Source organism: Phoxinus phoxinus (assembly GCF_949152265.1).
Source record: "Phoxinus phoxinus genome assembly, chromosome: 12".
Classification (NCBI taxonomy): Eukaryota; Metazoa; Chordata; class Actinopteri; order Cypriniformes; family Leuciscidae; genus Phoxinus; species Phoxinus phoxinus.
This window is the reverse complement of record NC_136887.1, coordinates 13,187,737-13,209,861: the sequence shown is the minus strand read 5'-3', so window position 1 is coordinate 13,209,861 and position 22,125 is coordinate 13,187,737. Positions and strand designations below refer to the sequence as shown.

At 39.5% G+C, this 22,125-nt stretch overlaps 2 protein-coding genes across 9 annotated transcripts in view; both read left to right on the top strand.

Moving 5' to 3' along the window:
* The window catches only part of stx3b (syntaxin 3b), a 34,678-nt gene extending 27,267 nt beyond the window's left edge, over positions 1 to 7,411 (top strand). Inside the window, exons 9-11 of one of the 5 annotated variants that reach the window (XM_079631575.1) lie at positions 151 to 261; positions 6,351 to 6,430; positions 6,961 to 7,411. In XM_079631575.1, coding sequence (XP_079487701.1) covers positions 151 to 261; positions 6,351 to 6,428 — 189 coding nt within the window. In that variant the 3' untranslated portion in view covers positions 6,429 to 6,430; positions 6,961 to 7,411. Of the gene's footprint in view, positions 1 to 150; positions 262 to 1,462; positions 1,555 to 1,868; positions 3,038 to 6,350; positions 6,431 to 6,960 lie in introns of those variants that run through there. The other 4 variants (XM_079631573.1, XM_079631576.1, XR_013799864.1 and 1 more) reach the window with 4 other exon arrangements.
* Positions 7,412 to 8,064: 653 nt separating this feature from the next.
* On the top strand, positions 8,065 to 21,843 carry kdm2ab (lysine (K)-specific demethylase 2Ab). 4 transcript variants are annotated; one of them, XM_079631549.1, is made up of 23 exons: positions 8,065 to 8,223; positions 9,200 to 9,238; positions 10,130 to 10,268; positions 10,498 to 10,576; positions 10,662 to 10,708; positions 10,800 to 10,978; positions 11,258 to 11,364; positions 11,725 to 11,818; positions 12,525 to 12,678; positions 12,774 to 12,889; positions 12,986 to 13,112; positions 13,421 to 13,686; positions 13,790 to 13,867; positions 13,951 to 14,214; positions 14,624 to 14,755; positions 15,289 to 15,369; positions 15,509 to 15,778; positions 16,350 to 16,382; positions 16,543 to 17,426; positions 18,298 to 18,461; positions 18,542 to 18,688; positions 20,385 to 20,597; positions 20,682 to 21,843. In XM_079631549.1, the coding sequence occupies exons 1-23, from the start codon at positions 8,206 to 8,208 to the stop codon at positions 20,861 to 20,863; spliced, it is 3,813 nt and encodes a 1,270-aa protein (XP_079487675.1). In that variant the 5' UTR covers positions 8,065 to 8,205; the 3' UTR covers positions 20,864 to 21,843. The 4 variants fall into 4 exon arrangements, with proteins under 4 accessions (XP_079487675.1, XP_079487673.1, XP_079487676.1 ...); XM_079631547.1 differs by having other exon boundaries at positions 16,513 to 17,426; XM_079631550.1 differs by having other exon boundaries at positions 8,113 to 8,292.
* The last annotated feature ends 282 nt before the right edge of the window (positions 21,844 to 22,125 follow it).

Here is a 22,125-nt window from a genome sequence, read left to right as displayed (position 1 = left end):
GCCGCTCAAGCTGACCTTGCAATAACAGTCGCTGGTTTCTGCTGTTTCTTTTCTCTTCCTTTTTTGCCCCCCCCTCCTCTCTCTCTCTCTCTCTCTCTCTCCATTTCCTCTTCTTTCTCTTCTCTCTTCTTCACCTGAAATCCATTGTAGGGTTGTATGATTGAAAGGATTGAGAACAACATGGACCAGTCAGTTGGCTTTGTGGAGCGGGCGGTTGCTGACACTAAAAAAGCTGCTAAGTATCAGCAGGAGGCTCGGCGTGTGAGTTCACGATGATTATCAGCCCGTCCCGCCCGTCTGTTCCACCCTTCCCTAAAGACTCTCCGTACTGTGTCCAAACCCTATGACGTTACACATAGAGTCACAAGCACACAAACAAACTCTGTGATTAATACTAATCCTGATACGCCCTGAAACTTCCCATTACAGGATTGCAGCGTATTTCAAGTAATGAATTAAACATTAAGCCACATCGTCAGTTCACATTTCATATTAATGGCTAGTTGGCTACGAAATATTTGACATATTACAAACACATACATATAGTTGAGAAGAACTGTGTTGAAACGTGAGGACAAGCAAGAGCTTACCGTGGCTCCATGTGTTAGCATGGCAATTTTTGTTGATACAGATTGTATAGAAAATACAGGAAATGATGTGGGGAAGGGAGAACAGGATCAGTCCTTACTGTGAACGATTCATCTGCATGTATATAAAAAAATATAAAAACCTGCTGAAAATACCTCTCTTAATTGTCAGTCGTACAGGTAATACAAGTTTATTTTTGTGCTCTTCAAGATTTTTACATTTATTTTAAAGGGACACTCCACCCATAAATGAATATTCCGTCATAATTTTCTCATCCTCATGTCGTCAAACATTTTTGACTTTCTTTAAAGTAAGATGTTTTTGTAGGAAGGTTGGGAACCAAACAACATTGGACCCCATTGACTTCCATTGCATAGACAAAAAAACACTAAGGAATTTCTCGAAATATCTTCCTTTGTGTTCCACATAAGAAAGTAAGTCATACAGGGTGAGTTATTGATGACATAATAAAACAAATTGGGTAAACTGTCCCTTTTAAATGTATAGTAATAGAGAAAACAAACAGCATACAATTATATTAAAAAGTTAATTAAAGAGAAAGACAGAAGTACAACAAACAACACAAAAGTAATCAATATCAAAATTTTACAAACAAAGTAAAGAATTCATAAATTCTTTCTTTCTTTCTTTCTTTCTTTCTTTCTTTCTTTCTTTCTTTCTTTCTTTCTTTCTTTCTTTCTTTCTTTCTTCAATGCCAGTTTTCTAGACATTGTGTATTCCATAAATGCAAGTTTAGTCCTGAAATGAATGTCAGTGGATCTGTGTCAGTTTATGTCTGAATGAGTTGAATTGTTACGCAAATGTTAAGTAGATGCTAACAGTTGTGTGCATCTGTTGTTTTTTTTCTTCACAGAAAACAATCATTATAGTGTCAGTGGTTGTGGCGATTTTGGCAATTATTGCCTTGATTGTGGGTTTATCTTTAGGTCTGAGATAAAGTCTCTGGTGAGTAAATTTTAGAGGAGCGTGTGTAAGGTGTTTGGAGCTGGGAATGGTGTCGGTGTTTGTTTATTATGCAAATGTGAAGCTCTTGTGACCGGGATTTTAGTTGATCTTCTCTAGTCTTCCTCTGGGATGTCAAGCATGCTTTATTTTAACTTTTTTTGGGGCATCTGTTGGTTTGGTTGTAGTGTTTATTGCTATGTTCTCTGTGTGTTACGGTTCTGTAGGGCTTTGTTGTTTGTTCTGATAGTGATGGGTTGAAGTCATTAGATGTTTGCTGTTGGATTAATGGATTGTGTTTGTTTCGTCTTTTGTAGAAGATGATCATACTGGGTGTGATTGGTGCTGTTGTGATCATCATCATCATCATCATCATCCTCACACAGGTTCTGTGATAACCTCTCCATCAGCACATCTCCTTTGTGGCTGCTCACGAACTCTCCTTTATTATAGCCGATCACTTCCTCCTCTCCTTTTCATCCTCTCTTCGAGTTATGAAGCAGATGCTCCGCCCCCTCCACCCGTGGCCCCTCCCTTCATCAGCACAAACCAATGGGAAACTACTCTGCTGGAATTTGAGCGATGGTCAAGGAAACAGATTTTTATTATTCTTGTAAGGACGTGACGGGAAATCTTTAAGGAACTTCTACTACATGCCAGGAATGGCTTTTGAAGGATATATATTTTAAATACATGGACAAATCAATGAGCACCGAATAAGGGATTTTTATGAGACTTGCAAGGGAAAGGTAACCATTTCATGCCTTAATGTTTTTATTGTTTTAGCCTGTGTTCTTAAGACTTACGCAGACTTCAATGGGTACATCTACTGGACGTGCTACTAGAATGTTTTTGATCAAAAGGACTCCGACGTGATTTAGGCTTCTGTTCAGAGACCCTGTGAAATGAACACAATAAGCTAAGCATTGATGGGTCGTCCAGAATAGAAGCGCACATCTGTATGTTTTTTAATGTGATGATGATAAACTTCTGTATGGGAACACCAGATTTAACCAAATGAATAAATTACATTATATATTTTTTAAGAATGTTGTAAATACACAAGAAATTTATGGATTGATTCATGGGGATCATGGTCCGAAAACTGCCATTGTACTGAAACATTCGAGATTTGATATTTTTTTGGTCACTTCACTTGCTTACTGATGGATTTTTGCTGGTTATGAATCCCCCAATATTTAGCAGTCAACAAATATGGTTTTAAATAGTTTTAATGGGTGTAAATACAAGTATAGGTTGTCAATAGTAAAATTCTTAAACTATTTTTTCACCAATCATAAATATGTGGTTACAGACTGTGCTACATTACATAATATCAGCCTCATCACAGTAGGTTTTGAATTTAAGTACTTACATTTACTCCGTTATCTATTCAAATTACACACACACACAAAATAATTCATTACCCTTAATGTAATTGTTGAAAGTTTGTACACACAATTTAATTAAAGGGTGGTAAAGTATGATTTCACTTTTCTAACTTTAGTTAGTGTGTAATGTTGCTGTTTGAGCATTAACAACATCTGCAAAGTTTCAAAGCAAAGGAAGATATTTGCTTTTAAAGAAAACGACTACAACAAACGGCTGGTAGGGAGTACACGACATTCCTCCGGGGTTAGTGACATCAGCAACCCTAAAATGTACATAAACCCGCCCCCGGGAACACGCAGTCCATGTTGAGAAGAGGAAAAGTTGTTGTATAAGAGTACATTTGTGAGTCAGCTCAAACTTTAGCATCCATCTTTTCACATGCAATAGAAAGTCACTCTGTGTGCATCTCACAACAGTTTCTATACGAGCGATTTATAGGTTATCATGACAGAATATCATAATTGAAGAAACTCCACATCAGCAACATAAATTCATCAACTCAGAGACGTCCTGTTGCTTTCTACATGTTGTCACTTCTTCTTGAGTCTCTCCATCTTTGTCTAACTCCGTTTTAACATTAAAGGCAGAACAGTTTCTGTCATTTTAGTGTGTCTGCGTGAGGTAATAGCAGCTGCTAACACACACACACACACACAGACGAGCTTTTGAAACCTCGCCCTCTGCAGCAGCTCATTTGCATTTAAAGAGCCGGGCACAAAGCGGTGCGTTTTTGCAAACCCTCAAAAAGTGACAACTTTAACATGCTATATAAAAATATCTGTGGGTTATTTTGTGCTAAAACTTTACACACACACTCTGGGGACATCAGATATTTATTTTAAATCTTGTGAAAATGGCATTTTACCACCTCTTTAAGTTCTGTCATGACATCTCTCAGAGAGATTGGCATGGTAATGGCAATGTTAATGTATTTGGTCTCGGTGGAATAGATCTGCTACGCTGCAGAGAAAGTACAAAGACTTGCCACTGCCAGTACATCCACAGTGACCTGTGAGCATGCAAGACATGATTTAACCCCTGTAGCAGATCTATACAGGTGGAGCTGGGGAGGTGGAGGGTTTCTGAAGCAACATCAGCTGCACTGTACAGTAGATAATGATGTGATCGATACCAGGTGAGTGAAGGACCTGTCAGCCTGCGCTTTCATGCCAGAACTTGGTATTTAACTCTAAACTAATCAGTTTAGTTGGGTTAACATATATTTTTAGGTCAAATTAATTTACTCTGTTTAACTTAACTTTATTACTTATGTCAAACAAAATGTTCTTGGTCCAACTAAATTTTTTTTTATTAATTTACTGTGGTTTCATTAATTTTCTTTTGTTTAAACAATTAGTTTCAATCATCATTGTTCACAATGTGTACAATGAACAAATAAGAAAGATTGTTATCAGTACTGTCATTTGTAGATGACTGAGTGCACACAGCTTAAAGCCCAAAGTATACTTTAACCGTCCGCATGCCGTGTCGGTGTGTGATGTCATTTTCGTCTTCACGAGGGTCAAGGATGTCCACGCAAGAACAACATGATGAATGTAGTAAATTTCAGTTTTAAGTATATTAGATGGATTTAAAAAGATAAAATTGTGACAAAATGTTCAAAAATCATGTTGCTTTAGCTAATTTTAAATTGATAACCTGAACGAGAGGCAAAAATAGTTTTTGGAGTGTACAATTATCACACAGGTTCTGTGTGCCTTGTAATAAATTACATTATGGTCACATTATGAAATAAATGCTTTTCTCCAAAACACGTTGGCCAAAATTATTGGCACCCCTAAAAAGATTTAATTAATAAAATATCTCCCATTAATATTTAAATTATTTAGCACAACAGTGTGACTGAAACATGCAATAGCTATGACTTATTGTTTCACAGTATTTAAGAGTTTAAATATGAGGAAACAAATTACAAATTCCCTTAATTATCCATCACAATGAGTAAAACCACAGAATATAGTTCTGATGTGCAGTAAAAGATTGTTGAGCTTCTCAAAATAGAAAGTGTCTGAAAGAAAATAGCTAAAGAATTAAAAATCCCCATTTCCACCATCAGGGCAATAATTTCCAAACAACTAAAGATGTTACCCATCTTCCTGGAATAGAATGTGTGTCTCTATTGTCTTAATGCACGGCGAGGAGGAAAGTTTGAGTGGCCAAAGATCACAGATGGAGAATTGCAGAGATTAGTTGAGTCTTGGGGTCAGAAAGACTAAAATAAAAATCAAACAACCCCTACATCACCTCATGTTGTTCGGGAGGGTTTCAAGAAAAATCCTCCTCACTCATCCAAAAACAAAGTCCAGCATATTCAGTTTTCAGACACGACTGGAAGTTGAACTTCAAAAGGAACCGGACTCAATAATCGGGTGTCAATAATTATGGCCAACGTGTTTTGGGAAACAAAACATTAATTTCATAATGTGATACAATTTAAATTATTTTACTTCAATGAAAGGTTTGATTTTTGAGAATTTTCTGAATAAAAGATCCAAAAGGATAAACAATGCAGATTTTTTTTACAGCCATCTTTGATCATATTTACCAGGGGTCACAATAATTCTGACCACAACTGTATTTTCAGGGAAGTACCAGGACTATTAATGGGTATTTCTAACATCTTCAGCAAGTCAGCTTGTAATCCTTTCCAGCTCGTTATATCTTTTAAGCCCGGTGAATGTTTTATGAGCAGTATGATAACTATATTCATCCGCACATTCACGGAGAGCTGAAGCACATCCAAAACAATGTTCTTCTGCAAAATTCATGCATTTAGAGGGACAAAAGTTACAGTGTAGTATAGTGATGAATGAGAACATATTGATGTACTGGATGTACAGTGTCATTTTTTGTGAGAAGGCTCGTGTTGACAATAAGGATTCAAGTTTGGCCTTAAACACGGGAAGTTAAAAGCCTCATTATTGCCTGTTTAGGCTGAACTGAGTCACAGTGAGGTGATTTTAGCAGGTTTGTGAGCTGTATGTATATTCTTTATGCAAAAAGCAGAATCAGGCTATTAGGAAGCACTAACAGAAGAACTTCTTCTTTGGTTTGTATTATGAGCCTTAGATTATATAATCTAAACTCTTGACCATGTGCACTACAGCTGATGGTAAGTGAGTGATCGCTCTTTCTTAAACACACATGCACACACAGGCCCTAAACCTATAAGCTTTTCCTTCGTTTTATTCCTCTTTCTCCCTTTTGTCAATTTAAAAGTATCGTGCATGATTTTCCATAAGCAACTTTTTAATGTGAACTGCTGTGAGAACTGTTAGATTTGGTGGCAAAAAAAATATTTATCTTTCCCATGTGCTGTTTCTAACTTTCTCCTGTTCTCTTATTTGTTTTTGCTGTCTCATAAATATCCATCTTTCTCTTTGTAGAAGAAAATGATGATCATGCTTTGCTGTGCGATACTGGGGATTGTTGTGTTTTCTTACCTTTACAGCTTCTTTTCTTAATGGTAAGCATTCAAATTAAATATTCACATTAGGGAAACTGTAAAGTGTGGACTCAACAGCCTAATTACACAAATGTGTGTTTATTTAATTTTTTAATAATGTCTTCCAAACTAAAATACTGCAGTTATCTCGAGTAAACTAATGAACACAACAGTACCACTGACATGTATTCACAACAGTCAAATATTATTATGTATTACATAATATATATTATAGTTATAAGTTTGAAACGAGAGGCTATAGTTGAGGATAATTGGGACATTTTCCCCAGTCACCTCAATTGCAAAATTGGCCAATTTACCTGAATTAAAGGTGCAGTAAGCAATTTCTGTGAAACACGGTTGAAAGTGGACCGCAACACCACAGGTGCACCACAACACACTTGTAGCCACTCTTTAGGGGGAGGGGCGTGTTTGTTCTGTTGATTTCAAATATCAAAAGCATTTCTCAGAAACCTTTAACCCTATAAATATTGTTATTAAATGGTAAAATTGTGTGCTCATCTCAAATTGTCACTCTTACTATCTTTCAGGCTGAAATGACCCCGCGACTATGGCCAGCCAACTCCCCTTATATCTCCTGCTTTTCTTCTCAGTTTGATCCATGATCCCAAGAGATGCATCATTTTCTGTGTAGTGCACTTCAACCAGACAAACAAATCCTCACACCGACAGACCACATGAGTGACTGAAGTCCAGCGCCCCCTGCCGCACAACAACACAATAGCCTACTCCTGTGCTGTTTGCTTCTCAAACAAGGACAATTATTACAGAAAGGAGCCGAGATATCTATATATTTTTTTCTAATTCTTTGTGTGTGTTTTTCTGGTTCGTTTTTCTCATAGTCTTATAGTCTAATAGGAATGAAAACTATTATTGTTTGGTTGTTTGTTTTTGTGTTGCTGTAGTAAAATGCACGTCTTTTGAATACTTGTCTTTCATGTGTTATAATTATCTATTAAAACGAGACCTTAAGAAAATCGTTTTTGTTGTCATTTATTTGCTATATAGTACGTAGTCTTAGAAATATTATGTTATCCTGCCTTCACGTACGTGCTATCTGAATTATCGTAAATACTAGTTTCCTAATTAAAAAATTTAACATGAATGTCCAAGTCAAAACTTGTATGCGACGAGTTTGTAATCACGAGTCATGACTTCAGAAGTGGGAACTAGGAGATTTCCGACGTGAAGGCATGCAGTATTAATCCCCATCAGTGACCAATCTGGGGGTACGGACACCCTTTGGGTGTTTTTGAATGATGGCAGGTGGCTTTTGACTTGGCTGTTTTACAAGACAATAACTATTATAATGCCTTCGTTTTAATCCTCTTCTAGCGAATTGTGGTTGTTCCAAAAAAATCAACCAATGAGTTTTCGGAGATTAGGCTATGCGTCCCTTGATGTTTCAACAAAAATATTCTTGCCACTATAGGCTGATTTAATGACCCGATTTTCACTCCGCAGCCAATAAACTGGCCGTTATAAGCAAGAATCCGAACATTTATTGGCTCCCGTAATATAATGCACGAGCGAGGGGCGTTGACGATAAAACTCACCCTTGTGAATGGCGTCGCTCTCACCCAATCATCTTTCATCTAGTTTTCATTACTGCGATCTCATTGGCTGGTGATTTTGAGGGGCGTGTCGTATGAGTAGATAGTAGTGGTGTGTGTGTGTATCATGACAATCTGAAAATGGCGGATGAAAGCGGATTGATTTAACTTTATCGTACAAAAATAAGAATATCAAGTAAAAAAACGACACCTTTGCACAGAATGAATTTGCAGTCCAAGGTGAATTTTTAAGCCTTTTCCTACAAAGCGACTCGTCACTATCGGCAGAAAGCGAAAGTTAAAGGCCAGGTATTGTTTAAAGGTCTTTTTTGTTTTGTTTCTAGCAGGCTAACGGGCTAGCGCGGATTGTCAATGGAAATGCTAGTGGATTAGTCGGTTAGCCTCCACTGTCAGGGGTTTGACTCTGGTATTTTAAACTCACCGTATGCTTTTCAGCAACAGAGCCGTCACAACCGAGGCTTGTGACGAAAATAAACCATTTTTAAAGTTGAATTATATATTAGCATTATTGGTTCGCGGTCCAAAAGTAGTGCAGCGTTCGCTCTAGGCTAGCAGCTTCAGACTGGAGGAGCTTCAGCTGTAATAAATGTCAGATATCTGTCACTGTTCGTGTACTTTATGAGTAACGTTAGCGGACGAAATATTGTTTGCCATTTAAGAGATGTAGTTTCGTTGTGATTTGTTTCAGAAATGTGAAGTTTTTGGGAAGACGACGGAGCATTTAAACAGGCTCTGTTGTCTGATTATAAATATGCGTCTCAAAAGCCCAGTGAGCTGCCTACCTCTAGACCGCATTCATATCCCTCCTAATGCCCAGAATTATTTTAGATATGCTGCTCAATAGGTTTTGAGACACATGAACAACCGGTCATACACCTGATTTCAGTCTACAGCAGTTAATATCCTTTTTTCCCTTCTTCTGAAATGTAATCTTTGAGCGTGTCTGGATGACTAGATATTATATGGAGTATAACGTCAGTGTTTTTTTTATGTAACTTGTTATTTAAGTAGGTGCTTTAAAATGAAGTCGTGTTTCTCAAGCGTTTGGTGATTGTTTAGGGGTCTTCCCGTCATTCAAGCTGGTTTCAGCTGCATTGATTGATTCATTAATGCAGTTATACTCGCTGCACCTGATGCTATTTATTATGAGCGTCTGCAAGAAACGCTCCTCTAATTTATCCCTTAATTTTTTCAGAGCATGGAAGAGGAGAGTTCACGGTATAGCAAACGCCTGGTAAGTTTCTCATTTACTCAACAGCTATTATGCAAATCAAATTGCAGTCTAGGGAACATTTGTTTTTAGTTTTTAACCGAGCTGTAATGCGGTTATATTGCCGACAGCTGGCGCTCTAGGGCTGACGTCACACCCGAGGGGTTTGTTGATATTACAGTGAACACGCCCGAGGGAAGAGACTGTCAAAACCTCATTCTCATATGTACACTGCGATATCACAATTCCTGTGCCACAACAGCAGTAAAATAATCTTCTTTTTAATAGCCTAGTCTATTTGCTTTAAATGGGGATCCACCCTTTCTAATGTTCATATGGCATGGAGGGCTCTATATTGTGCATTTGAAAGATAGGAAATAATTTGTTCGCATCAGTGTGTGTTGAAGTAAAAGATTATTTGATTACTTTCGGCTGCCCAGCTATATTAACATGAATCAATATAAATATAGCAGAAACGGCTTTTGCATTTCTATATTAAAGGGACAATATGTAAGATTTTTGGATGAACATATCAATAAACCTCTAGAGCAATGTTATATATTTTGTTGATTTGTGTACTTCTAATATCCAGAAAGTTAAATACAGAGAAATAAGCCATTTTAACCAGGACACAGACCATTGTGCAACTGTTTGGATGCATTCATCGACAGAGAACTTATCATTGTTATACAGTTCAACGCAGTTAGTCTTTTTGTTTAAATCTTGTTTTCTTGGTTTATCGCGAGTACCATATTTAACCATGCCGGCTGTAGAGGTGAAGACGACAAATCAAGGCGTCATCAATCTACACTTTTTTTTAAATAAACCACCTCTAGTGTTGAAAAATTACATAGTGTGCCTTTAATCTTGAGTTTTGTTTTCTCAACCTCTTATAAATGTGTAATTTGTTTTCAGCGGACTGGCACACGGCGACGTTACCAGGATGATGGAATTTCAGATGATGAAATTGAAGGGAAGAGGTCCTTTGACCTTGAAGAGAAACTCCAATGTGACCGATTTAACTCGGATCTGGTCAAAATTATGGATGGGAAAGGTGCATGTTAAATCTGTTTAGTTCCAGACTTGCATGCTGAGTTTTGGTTCCTCTTATCCAGGCTAATTATATTGTGAGATTTTTCTTTGCCACTGCCATTTTTGAGTTTGGTTATGAGGCAGCATTTTCTGTAAAGCTGCCTTGAAAAATTGCATACAAAAAAAAAAAAAGCCACTGATATACTGCATTTTTGGAGATCAAAGTTAACCGTGTATGTTCTTCTCTGCAGACTTCACCTTGGAGTACATCCAACGGGAGGGACTCCGGGACCCCATTATCTTCAAGAAAACAGATGGCCTTGGCCTAAAGTATGGCTCATTTCATCATGCCAGGTCTTACAGCTGTTTGCACCTCTTTATCATTTGAAACTCTGTATATTATCTGTTTTTGTAGGATGCCTGACCCTGACTTTAGTGTCAGTGATGTGAAATTGTTTGTGGGTAAGAAAAGTTTTTGTTCCTCTTACACTTTGAACATTTTTATCATCAGTGACAGCTGCTAATATTCGCTCTCCTACCTTTACTCCGATAGGCAGCCGCAGGATGGTCGACGTGATGGATGTGACCACTCAAAAAGGCATTGAGATGTCAATGGGTCAGTGGAGGAGATACTACGAGACGCCGCCATCTGAGCGCGAAAAGCTGTATAATGTCATCAGCCTTGAGTTCAGTCACACAAAACTAGAGAATCTAGTTAAGAGACCCGCCTCGGTACGTGCACGCTCGAATAGTGGTCAACCAAATTATAGTTTTTGCTGATTAATCTGTGCTAATATCAGCTTTTAGAAGTAGTGGATATTATATCAGCTAATAATGGATTTTATTATTGTGGAGGGTTATGGAGGGCATAATTATGAATATGGGGTCTGATAAAACGGATTATGTTATTTTACTAAATTCTATTGATAGGTTTATTTGCAAAAGTCATTTTCGGAATGAAAAATGTCTGCGATTACAGTTTTTTTATGTGTTGGCTTGTGTTTTCATTAGGTTGATATGATTGACTGGGTGGACAACATGTGGCCACGTCATCTTAAAGAAAGACAGAGAGACTCCACCAATGCCATTATAGACATGCAGTACCCTAAAGTACAGAAGTAAGTTTTTTACTCATATAAGTAAGGGTTAATCCACGGCTAGCTGTGCATCAAACTATTTTAATGCACGTTTTGGAGGCAAAGAACCACCCAAAGCGAAGTGGAGTGCATTCAAGTAATTTAATGCACTGCTAGCCGTGTGCGTGCTTGTCAATGAAAGCAGTGCATTAATATAGTACAGTGATTAAACTGACTGGAACTACCTGTGCATTAAACTATTTTTATGCGCACCTTCCAGCCAATCAGAATTGATTTTCTAGAACATGGAATAATTCCACTTAAACTGTTTTTGTTTTAACGCTAGGGCAACATGATCTTGATTAGTGAAGATTGTTCATATGTTGTCTGTGTGTTTTTCAGGTATTGTCTGATGAGTGTCGAGGGATGCTTCACAGATTTCCACATAGACTTTGGTGGCACATCAGTCTGGTATCACATCCTCAGGGGAGGGAAGGTGAGTGCTGTCTTAAAGGCACAACATTATGTAGTGTGTGCTGACTGAGTTCAGATCAGAATGAAATACTAGGGTTAAAAAGTTTGGGGTTGGTATGATTTTATTTTGCTCACAAAGGCAGCGTTTATTTAATCAAAAATAACAATATATCAATGTAATTAATCCCTGTGATATCAAAGCTGAATTTTCAATCCATTCTTCATTGTCACGTGATTAATAAGAAATAATTCTAATATACTGATTTGCTGCTCAAGAAACATTTCTATAATTATCAATGTTGTGCTTCATTTTTGTGGAAACCATTATGGAATTTTTTCAGGGTTCTAAAGAACAGCGTTTATTTGAAATAAAAATATTTAGTAATATCACAAATGTCTTTAATTTTAAATGTGTGTGACTGCGGAATAAAACTATTCATTTGTTAAAAAAAAAAAAAAAACCTAACTGACCCCAATCCTTTGAATTGTAGTGTAGCTGGAGATTCTTGCTTTTTTTTTTGCGCTTAAAACCTTTAAATGTGAGAATCTTTTTCTTTCTCAGCTCTAATTGCTTTGGAGTACTGTATGATTGTGTTGTATCAGCCTCTCCCTGTCAAATCCTCTTGTTTCCTGTAATCGCAGCATTTATAAACCTATGTGTCAATCTATCCCTCTGGTATTTTGTAATTACCTGTCCCGATTGACCTTGTTCTGCTGAATGATCTCAGGTTTTCTGGCTCATCCCACCCACACCTCAGAACCTGGAGCTCTATGAGAACTGGGTGTTGTCAGGGAAGCAAGGTGACATCTTTCTCGGCGATAAAGCCACCGCATGCCAACGAATTGAACTGAAGCAAGGCTACACATTCATGATCCCCTCAGGTACACTCATGTGGTATCTTATGATGCTTTAATTGCTTTAGCTAGGGAAGCTTGCTGGGTTTTCTGAGGGAAAACCACTGTGTCTTTGTGTGTAGGATGGATCCATGCAGTGTACACTCCAATGGATACTCTGGTGTTTGGGGGTAATTTTCTGCACAGCTTTAACATTCCCATGCAGCTCAACATTTACAACATTGAGGACCGCACACGGGTGAGCACTCGTACACAATCACACACTGGATTTATTCATTCCACCGATACCCATTTGTGAACTGTTTTTGACTGTCTATATGGTTTATCTGTACAGGTCCCTCCTAAGTTCCGCTACCCTTTCTACTTTGAGATGTGCTGGTATGTGTTGGAGCGTTACTTGTACTGTCTGACCAACACGTCTCACCTCACACCTGAGTTCCAGAAGCACTCACTGGGCATTGGTCAGTACATACTTTTATTTACTACTGTGAATGTGTGCAAAAATACATAAATTATGGGTGTAACGGTACACAAAATTGCCAGTTTGGTACATACCTTAGTTTTTTGACGATTGTTCACATCAAAATATATTTATATCTGCACACCTAAGTTCCTCGTGGGCAGTGGTTAAAACAATGTTGCATTAGTTCGATACACGTGCTTGCCAAACCAATAGACCTGTAGTGAATATTTTTGGGACTAATACGTGTACCGTTACATCCCATCATCAAAGCAACCGTAATTAAACAATCTGTTTTGTGCTTCACAGGGCTGAAGAAGGAAGATGTAATCAAAGAAGGAGAATTAGATGATCATCCAGGAAGTGAAGAGAAGGAGGATGTTGAGGTGAAGGAGGAGCCTGAGGATGAGGTAGCACTCACTCCTCCCTCTCGTCCAGGGGTGAAAGTTCACCTGACACCCTTTGAGCTGGAGGGTCTTTGGGAATTACTACACAAGTTGGAGGATTTGCCAGCACACAAGAAAAGTGTTCCATCAGGCATCAGAAATGCTCCAGCACTGCTCAGTGACATACGGGTACAAATATAAACGCCATGTGGCCATAGTAATATTTTTGTTTTAAAGCACAAGCACATTGATTTTTTTTGTTCTTTTTTTTGTTCTCTTCTTGCCCCAACAGAAACTGCTAGAGGAACATGGAAATGATAATGCCAAATTGTCTTACACTGGAAAACCAATTGTCAAATGGCCCAAAAGAGTAAGTTATATACTTGTTCCATGACCACCGTACTTGCAGCACATACCAGGAAGTGGAAGTAAAATGTCCTCTTCTGTCTGCAGCCCTCGTGGTATCAGCCGCCGCCACCTCTGTCTCTGCTGTACCGCCCGCGTGCTCCTGGTTCAGCCCCCGTGTTGCCGCCGGTTCCTAGGCCCGTGAAGCCGTCTTCCTCCATCTCAGCTCTGAGACGCAGACGCGTGCGCTGCAAACGCTGCGAGGCCTGTCTGCGCACTGAGTGTGGCGACTGCAACTACTGTAGGGACATGAGGAAGTTTGGAGGACCCGGCAGACTCAAGAAGAGCTGTGTTCTCCGACAGTGTCTTGCAGTGAGTATCTGTGTTCAGTAGAGCCAGACTGGGACACAATGTCAGGTTGGGAAATCTCACACTCATCCAAGGCATCCCATACACCCACAACAAATGGACAACCTTATTTTTTGTATGGCCATCACATAAAAAAAGGTATAAGGCCTTAGGCTGGGGCTGTGCAAATAATTAAAGGTTCTCTCTAGAGCTGGACCTTCTTTCCTTTTCCCTTGATATAGGTCTCTCCTGTGTGTGTACTTTTTTTTTTTTTGTACTGGTCACTTTACTATACAATTATGATATAAAATAATAATGAGCTAAGCATCAGTCGCCAGGCCACCGGGAATTCTCCCAGTGTTCCCGAAGGCCAGTCCTGCCGTTCAGTGTATAATAGTGCACATTGAATCTCACACTTGTGTTCTGTTTCTAGCCGGCGCTACCTCTCACTGCAGTATGTGACATATGTAAGGAAGGCTATCAAGAGTCTGAAGACTCCGAGTCCGTCCAGACGCTCATGGAATGCTCCGAATGCGCTCAGATCACTCATCCAGAATGTATAAAGGTACATGTGTATCCCACATCTCACTTTTTATGGAATTAGCGGTTACATTTATCTTAAAGGTTGTGTAGGTAAGAATTGTCTAAAGAACTTTTTTTCAAATTGGCTTAAACTGTCTTTATATACCAATACATAATTAAAATGTAAGTACTTTGAAAAAGAGAGTATAAAAATTGAGTGACTATAGTGTATTTAATCTTCAAAAAACACCGCTCATTAATTCCATTCGGGACGAAACAAGTGATTGGCTTGCGCGACTGTCACTCTCCGTCGCCATGACTACCGCCGCTATTATTGGCTCTGCCCACGTGCGCGCAGTCGCGCACCCGTTTTTAGGTGGGAGTGAATGGAATTAATGAGCTGTGTTTATTGAAGATTAAATACACTAGAGTCACTCAGTTTTTTTATACTATCTATTTCAGAGTACTTGCATTTTAATTATGTATTGGTATATAAAGACAGTTTAAACAAATTTGAATAAGTTTTTTTAGACAATTCTGACCTACCCTACCTTTAATGCCATATGTATATTGCAGGTACCCAGTGAGGGTGTTATCAATAAGGACCTTCCCAGTTGTTGGCAGTGTCCAAAATGTGTCCAGGGCAAGAAAACCGAGGTATTCTTTCTGCTTTTGGCTGCTGTCCTTTTTAAACCAAGTCATTTTGTTTTAACAGGCTTTTAGTTGAGTGACTTCACAGATGATAATTAGATCTGAAGACTAATTTGATAATGATTGTGTGTTTTATTGGTATTAGTCTTCCAGTAGTAGTAGTGAGGAGGAGATGGACAGCAGTGTGTCCAACGGCGGTCGCTTGTCTGGTCCTCCGGCTAAGCGAGCATACAGAGAGGGGATTGGGGTGGGGGGTTTGCGTATAGGGCGCAGAGGTCGCCCGCCCCTCTCCCTCTCCTCCTCCCTGCCTCTGACCCGCTCCAGACGGCAGCCGCCCCCGTCCCAGAGACTCCTGCTGCAGCACCAGCAGAACAGGAGGAGAGCAGGGGCGCTGGAGTTACAGCTCAGGAAAAGAGTAAGTGTACACATGTTTTACAGATATAATGTAAAGTTGCTTTCAATCCGTTGTAATTCCATTCTTCGGACAATTGTCAGAAGTTGGAGATGCACTAACATTCAAAAGTTTGGGTCAGTAAGATCTTTTTAATGTTTTTGAAAGAAATCAAGACTGCATTTGTCCTCAAAAAACAGTAATATTGTGAGATGATATTACAACTTAAAATAACTATTTTTCTATTCTAATATATTTTCAAATGTAATTTATTTCTGTGATCAAAGCTGGATTTTTAGCATCATCAGTGTCACGTGATCCTTCAGAAATCATTCTAATATGTGATGTATTTGATACTCAAGAAACGTTTCTTATTATTATCAAGGTTGAGATGCTTATATTTTTGTGAAAACCAGCCCCTAAATGTCAAGGGCCAAAGGATTTTGGTTGGTCTGATGCTCACTTCCTGTCTAAGTGGGTGGTTCTTGGCCAAAATAAGCTACAATGTGGATCAGGCTTTATGATGATTGCTAAGCGTCTGACTACATCAGTCCAATGTAATACTGCATGTCTGATACCTTGCTTTCTGTTGCAGATCAAATTGGAAAGGAACAAAATCCTCCAGTCGGTGAGTGTTTTGAGTCTATATCATCTGCTTCCCTCATCGCAGCGCATCTCTAATCCTGCTCTTACCATTCTCACATGCTCTGTCACTCTCGGCTGTGCTTTCGTTCTCTCTACTTCTGTCGGTCTCTCAGACCCGTTCGTCTGTCTCTCTTTCTCCAAAGCTCCTGCGTCAGCGGAGTCTGGAGAGAGGGGGTGTAGTCCGAGCGGGACCCGGCCGGGGCGTTTCCCGTGGCCGAGGGACATCCTCCTGGCGCGGAAGAGGGGTACGACTACGCGGCGGTGGCAGAGGTGGAGGTCTGAGAGAGAGAATGGAGACGGAGGGTGAAAGAGATGATTCCGTGGAAGAAGAACAGGAGGAGAGGAAAGAGAATGGACAGTATAACGGTAAAGAGAACCGTCCTCAGAGACGAGGCGTTAAAGCGGGCGAAGACGAGAACGGCGACAGTCATCGAAACGGAGAGAGCGAGGGGAGCAGTGAGGGAGGAGAGCCGACTCCGTCTGACACTTCTGTGGTGCTAAATGATGATGTCAGAGGCCAGGGGTCCTGCGTCACGGTCACGTTACAGCCTTCGAGAGGTCGGCGTGACCCTAGCGCAATTGTTCCCAAATTGGAAGCCAACTTGTCTTCTAGAAGCCTTCCGCAAAACCACAAAGCCCTGCTCCGTCCCCCGTTGCGAAACGGCGCCGCTCGCTCCGACAGTCCTCATTCGCCTGCGGACAGATTGCACCTAAACAAATCGCCTCTTTCATCATCACACACTCTGACGAGGAGCGCATCCAAACACTCGCACGCGGTGCGGATTCTCAGATCAAACAAAGGCTCCCATCACCGGCTAACCCGAGAGAGAATTGGGACAAAAACTCGATCGGAAAGGGCAAAGTCCTCCGTCTCCTGTCCCAGCTCCACCGTACGGCCCTCGCCGGAGCAAAACGGAGGGGGGAACGAGCCAGGCTGGGAGAGAGAGGTTTGGGTGTCCGTCTTCCGCTACTTGACTCGTGCAGAGCTGTGCGTTTGCATGGCGGTTTGCAAGAGTTGGTACAAATGGTGAGTACACAATTACCAACACGCATGTTACAAAATCTAGTGAGCTAACTTTCTGTTTACTGTCTACATGGGCAGCTTCCTCCTGAAACTGCATACTAACTGAAATTAAAATAATTTTTTTAATTCCAAAAATGTAATTGGAGTTCCCTTTTTTTTTTCTTGTTAAAAGCTCCAGGTTTGCTGTGCTTGTTTGTAGGGCTGTAAAGTTTGGCCAAAAACATTGGGATTTTTTTATTTTATATATATATATATATATTTTTTTTTTATCATTATTACAAAATTAAAATATTAAAGGAATATTACTATTGTAAAATGAACAGTTTGCAATAGTAACTTTTATTTTCAGTTTAAAATAAAGTTGTAGTATTTAAGAAAAAAATATTTTCTAGGCAGAAAACCTCAGTCAGGAAGCACTTAAACTTCTCTTTTGTTGAGATCTGATTCATAAGTGCTTCTCATTACACGTTTGGGAAGATTGTTGATGCACAATCTGCTCTGAGACGTTGAAAACAGCGGATCATTAGCTGCTCACGTGTAAAAACACGGCGCATAGAATTAATTAAATCCCAGCTGCTGTGATTTGATAGTTTTATTTTTTTTATTTGGCAGCCCTAAAAATAGTACTGTGTAAAATTAATTTCAATAGGGTTTGGAGTTTCTACATATCTCTCGTTTTGTCAGCCAAGAGAGGGCTTGGTTTTTTTGTGGCAGTAAATTACCTTTATCGTGAAGTATATACTCTGCTGCATTTAATGTGTGTTCAGCTCAAATGATGCCTTTAAATGTTTCCTATGGAGGCAGCTCAATATACTTCAGAACAAATCAAAGGTGTGTGTCTGTTTATTCGAATACTGTGGTGTTGTCGTCATAGGGGCTGTGACAAGCGTTTATGGACGCGGATCAGTCTGAGCCGATGCCGCTCTATAAGTCCACAGGCTCTCACTGGCATCATCAAACGACAGCCTGTCACACTGGACCTGTCTTGGGCCAACATCTCCAAGAAGCAGCTCAGCTGGCTCATCAACCGCCTGCCAGGTGTGTGTTCTCTCATTACCACTGCGTCTGTTTTAACACGCACTACTATATGACATGACTCACAGCCCGCTCTCTCACAGGCCTTAAAGATCTGGTGCTATCAGGGTGTAATTGGACATCAGTCTCAGCACTGAGCTCCCCGAGCTGTCCTCTACTGCGCTCTTTAGACCTGCGCTGGGCAGACGGCGTCAAGGACGCTCAAATCAGGGATCTGCTCAACCCACCAGGTAATGACTCATTTTTTTAACGCTTTTATTCATTACGGTTTCCTGTGTTACTTGAAATTAGGGGTGTGTGTGTGATATTGTCAAATAATATCTCCATCTAGTATTTTTTTAGATTACGATAATTAGTGTGTTTTTGTGCTTGTACATTAACTGGTTTAGGCCTGTCATGGATGGCTGCCTCTCAGAGCTTTTCATATTCTGTGCGCTGGTCAGTTCACAACAGTCACAGACATTTAATTTTTAAATGAGTCAATATTTTTCACTTTAAACTGATTTCAAGGGAATTTCTACATTTATAATTTAACCTCGGACATGTGCATCATCTTTTGTTATATAAATTGTTACCAATCAAATGAAATCAGTATCATCAACCCATCCTTGCACTACAGAAGTGGCACAGAAGCCGCATCGGAAGAGACTTTTGGATGTATTTACAGTTTAATGCAACTCGGAGGTGTCTTGTATCTTTTTTTTTTATTGAATATTTAATTATGAATTGGTTTTATTGGAATGAAACTATACTTTTAAGTATGAAACTTAAAATGCCAGTGAGTGGCGCGAGTCACTATCTTAAAGGATTAGTTCTCTTTCAAATGTTTTTTAAAAATATAATTTACTCACCCCCATGTCATCCAAGATGTCCATGTCTTCAGTCGAAAAGAAATTAAGGTTTTTGAGGAAAACATTCCAGCCTTTTTTTAGCCAGAATGGACTTAATGGCAACCATCTATCCCAATGTTCAAAGAAGTTTCAAATGTCTGTCTGAATGCAGCTTCAAAGTCTCTACACGATCCCAGTCGAGAAATAAGGGTCTTATCCAGCAAAACGATCGGCCATTTTCTAAAAATAAAAAAATAATATATATATTATATATGCATGCATTAACCACAAATGCCCGTCTTGTACCATGTCTGAGAAGCGCCACGTATTACGTCATCACGTTGGAAAGGTCACAAAAAAAAGAAGAAATGTATTAAAACACAATATCGGACGATTTTGAAGTTGGAGGAGAAAATTAGTTTTTCTCCCTACCTTTTTGTACCGAGTACACAGACAAATACCTTAGGTGACGTGATGCGTGACCTTTCCAACGTGATGACACAATGCGTGGCGCATCTCAGAGATGGTGCACGACAGGCATTTGTGGTTAAGTATATAATTGATTTTTTTTGTGTGTGAAAATAACCGATCGTTACGCTGGATAAGACCCTTATTTCTCAACTGGGATTGTGTCGAGCATTTGAAGCTGCATTGAGACGGACATATGAACCTTCTTTCGAATTGGAATATTTGGTTGCCATTGAAGTCCATTAAATGGAGAAAAATCCTGTTATGTTTTCCTTAAAAACCTTAATTTCTTTTCGACTGAAGAAAGACATGGATATCTTGGATGACATTGGGGTGAGTAATTATCACAAAAAAAATTGCAAGTGAACTAATCCTTTAATGATTTGAGTCTTTGGCGTTCATTCATAAGATTAATTAAACCGGCTAACCTTTTATATCTTGAATTGTGTGGTCATTTATCGGCATTAAAATAGGATACATCATGTAGAGAAAGCATGCACTCAGTTTTGCGACATGAGAGACGCTCAATGTCAGCTTGCACATTTAAAACAAGAATTACGATATTATCTTAGACAGGTTTCAAGTAGGGGTGTGCAATATTATATATCGTGTGTGTGTGTGTCTGTAGGCAGTGATAACCGTTCCCAGATGAAGAACATGCAGTGTTTGTGGCTGTGCGGTCTGGAGGTGACTGAAGCCACACTGAGGCTGATCATCAGACACATGCCTCTGCTCACACGCCTGGAGCTCTCGCACTGTCCCGTCACAGACGGCGCTCTCAACCTCCTCAGCGCAGTGGGCTCCTCCACACGCAACACACTCACACACCTCAACTTAGCAGGTGAGCAAGTTCACACCAAACCTGCTTCCAACTTAAGTGACGTTAAGCAAAACTAAATGGTTCCCTGTTTGACGTCATCCTCAGGTTGCAGCCGCCTGACAGACCGATGTCTGGTGTTCCTGCGCCGCTTGTCCTGTCTCTCCGTACTGGACCTTCGCGACTGCAAAGGGGTCTCGCGGCAGGCGTGCGAAAGCTTTATCTCCGAGCTGTCCGTCAATGCCCTCTACTGCCTATCAGATGACAAGCTCATCCAGAGGATATCGTAAAAGCTGCCCTTCTCAGGGAGAGAGAGAGAGACTTTGTGAATATTTGTGTGACTGAGAAGGAACGCAGGGTATGTGTGTGTGTGTGTGTGATGGGTTCTGTAGGAGGTTCTCTGTTTGACAGATGTATAGCGGCTTAGGAGGGAGGAGCTCAAAGCATCCAGGGTGGGGCTTATGTATAAATGTGTCTGGGCGAGGAGTCTCCTTTTTGTAGTTAACTATTTCCCTTTGTTCTGTGTACACACAAACACACTGCAGTTGGCAATCAGATCGGTTCTCAGGCCTGTCATGCCATGGGCTCTTCTATTAAAGAGATCAACAGGTGCTATTCCTCTACAGTTTGTTTTCTATTTCTGAGCAGCTTCTGAGTCTGCTACTTCTCTGATCCATTGTCACCTAGACAGATTCATTTACCCTTAGTAGTGTGTGGAGGTTAGCATTGCCTTTCCTTTTCTTTTCACTCATCCCCTTACTTTAAATGTCATTTTACTTGAGGAATACCTTTCTGTTCTTGATTCCTCTCCCTCCTTAATTCCTGAGAGTATAGAGATATATAAATATATAAGCAAGCACCCTTGTGTAAATGTATTCCTCTCTTGTAGTAAGACAGAAAAAAAAATCTGTAGCATTATAATTATTTTGAGAAACTTTTTCACTTTTTTTTTTTTTTCAAGAAAATAAAAAAAAAATGAGAAAAATGCGAGCTTGAGTTGATTTAGATGAGTGAAGATGCTGACTTCTGAAGTTCTGTTGAAAATGTTTACATTGTGTTCTTAGTTAACAAATGTAATAAATATGTTATTGGTTTCTAGTTTACTTAAAATACTGGATATATGTTAATTTTTGTATATAAATTCAGTTCACCCAGTCTCATGCTGACAGGTTAAAGGTTTTGTACATTTTCTTGTTCTTTGAATCCAGTAGATCCTTATCTGATGCAGTCTGATCTCATGGAGTTTATATAAACGCCAGCATGACATTCTGATTCTGCCTGGTCATAAATTACTTCATACATTCAGAACTTGATAGCGTCTGATCTCAGATGTATAAATTCAGCACATGCTTGACTGATGTTATTTGATCTCTGATAAATATCTCTTTCTGATGAGGTCTGATCTCAGACAAGTTTATACATTCAGATCAAGATACTTTCTGATCTCAGATGAGTTTATACATTCAGATCAAGGTGCTGTCTGATCTTAGATAAGTATAAATTCAGCTCAGGGTGCTGTTTAATTTTAATTGAGTATAAATTCAGCTCAATG

Coding starts and splice junctions, on each gene's coding strand:
- kdm2ab (XM_079631547.1), top strand. Junction 10,709..10,799: donor TGATGTGAAATTGTTTGTGG/GTAAGAAAAGTT, acceptor TTACTCCGATAG/GCAGCCGCAGGATGGTCGAC. Junction 12,890..12,985: donor ACATTGAGGACCGCACACGG/GTGAGCACTCGT, acceptor TTATCTGTACAG/GTCCCTCCTAAGTTCCGCTA.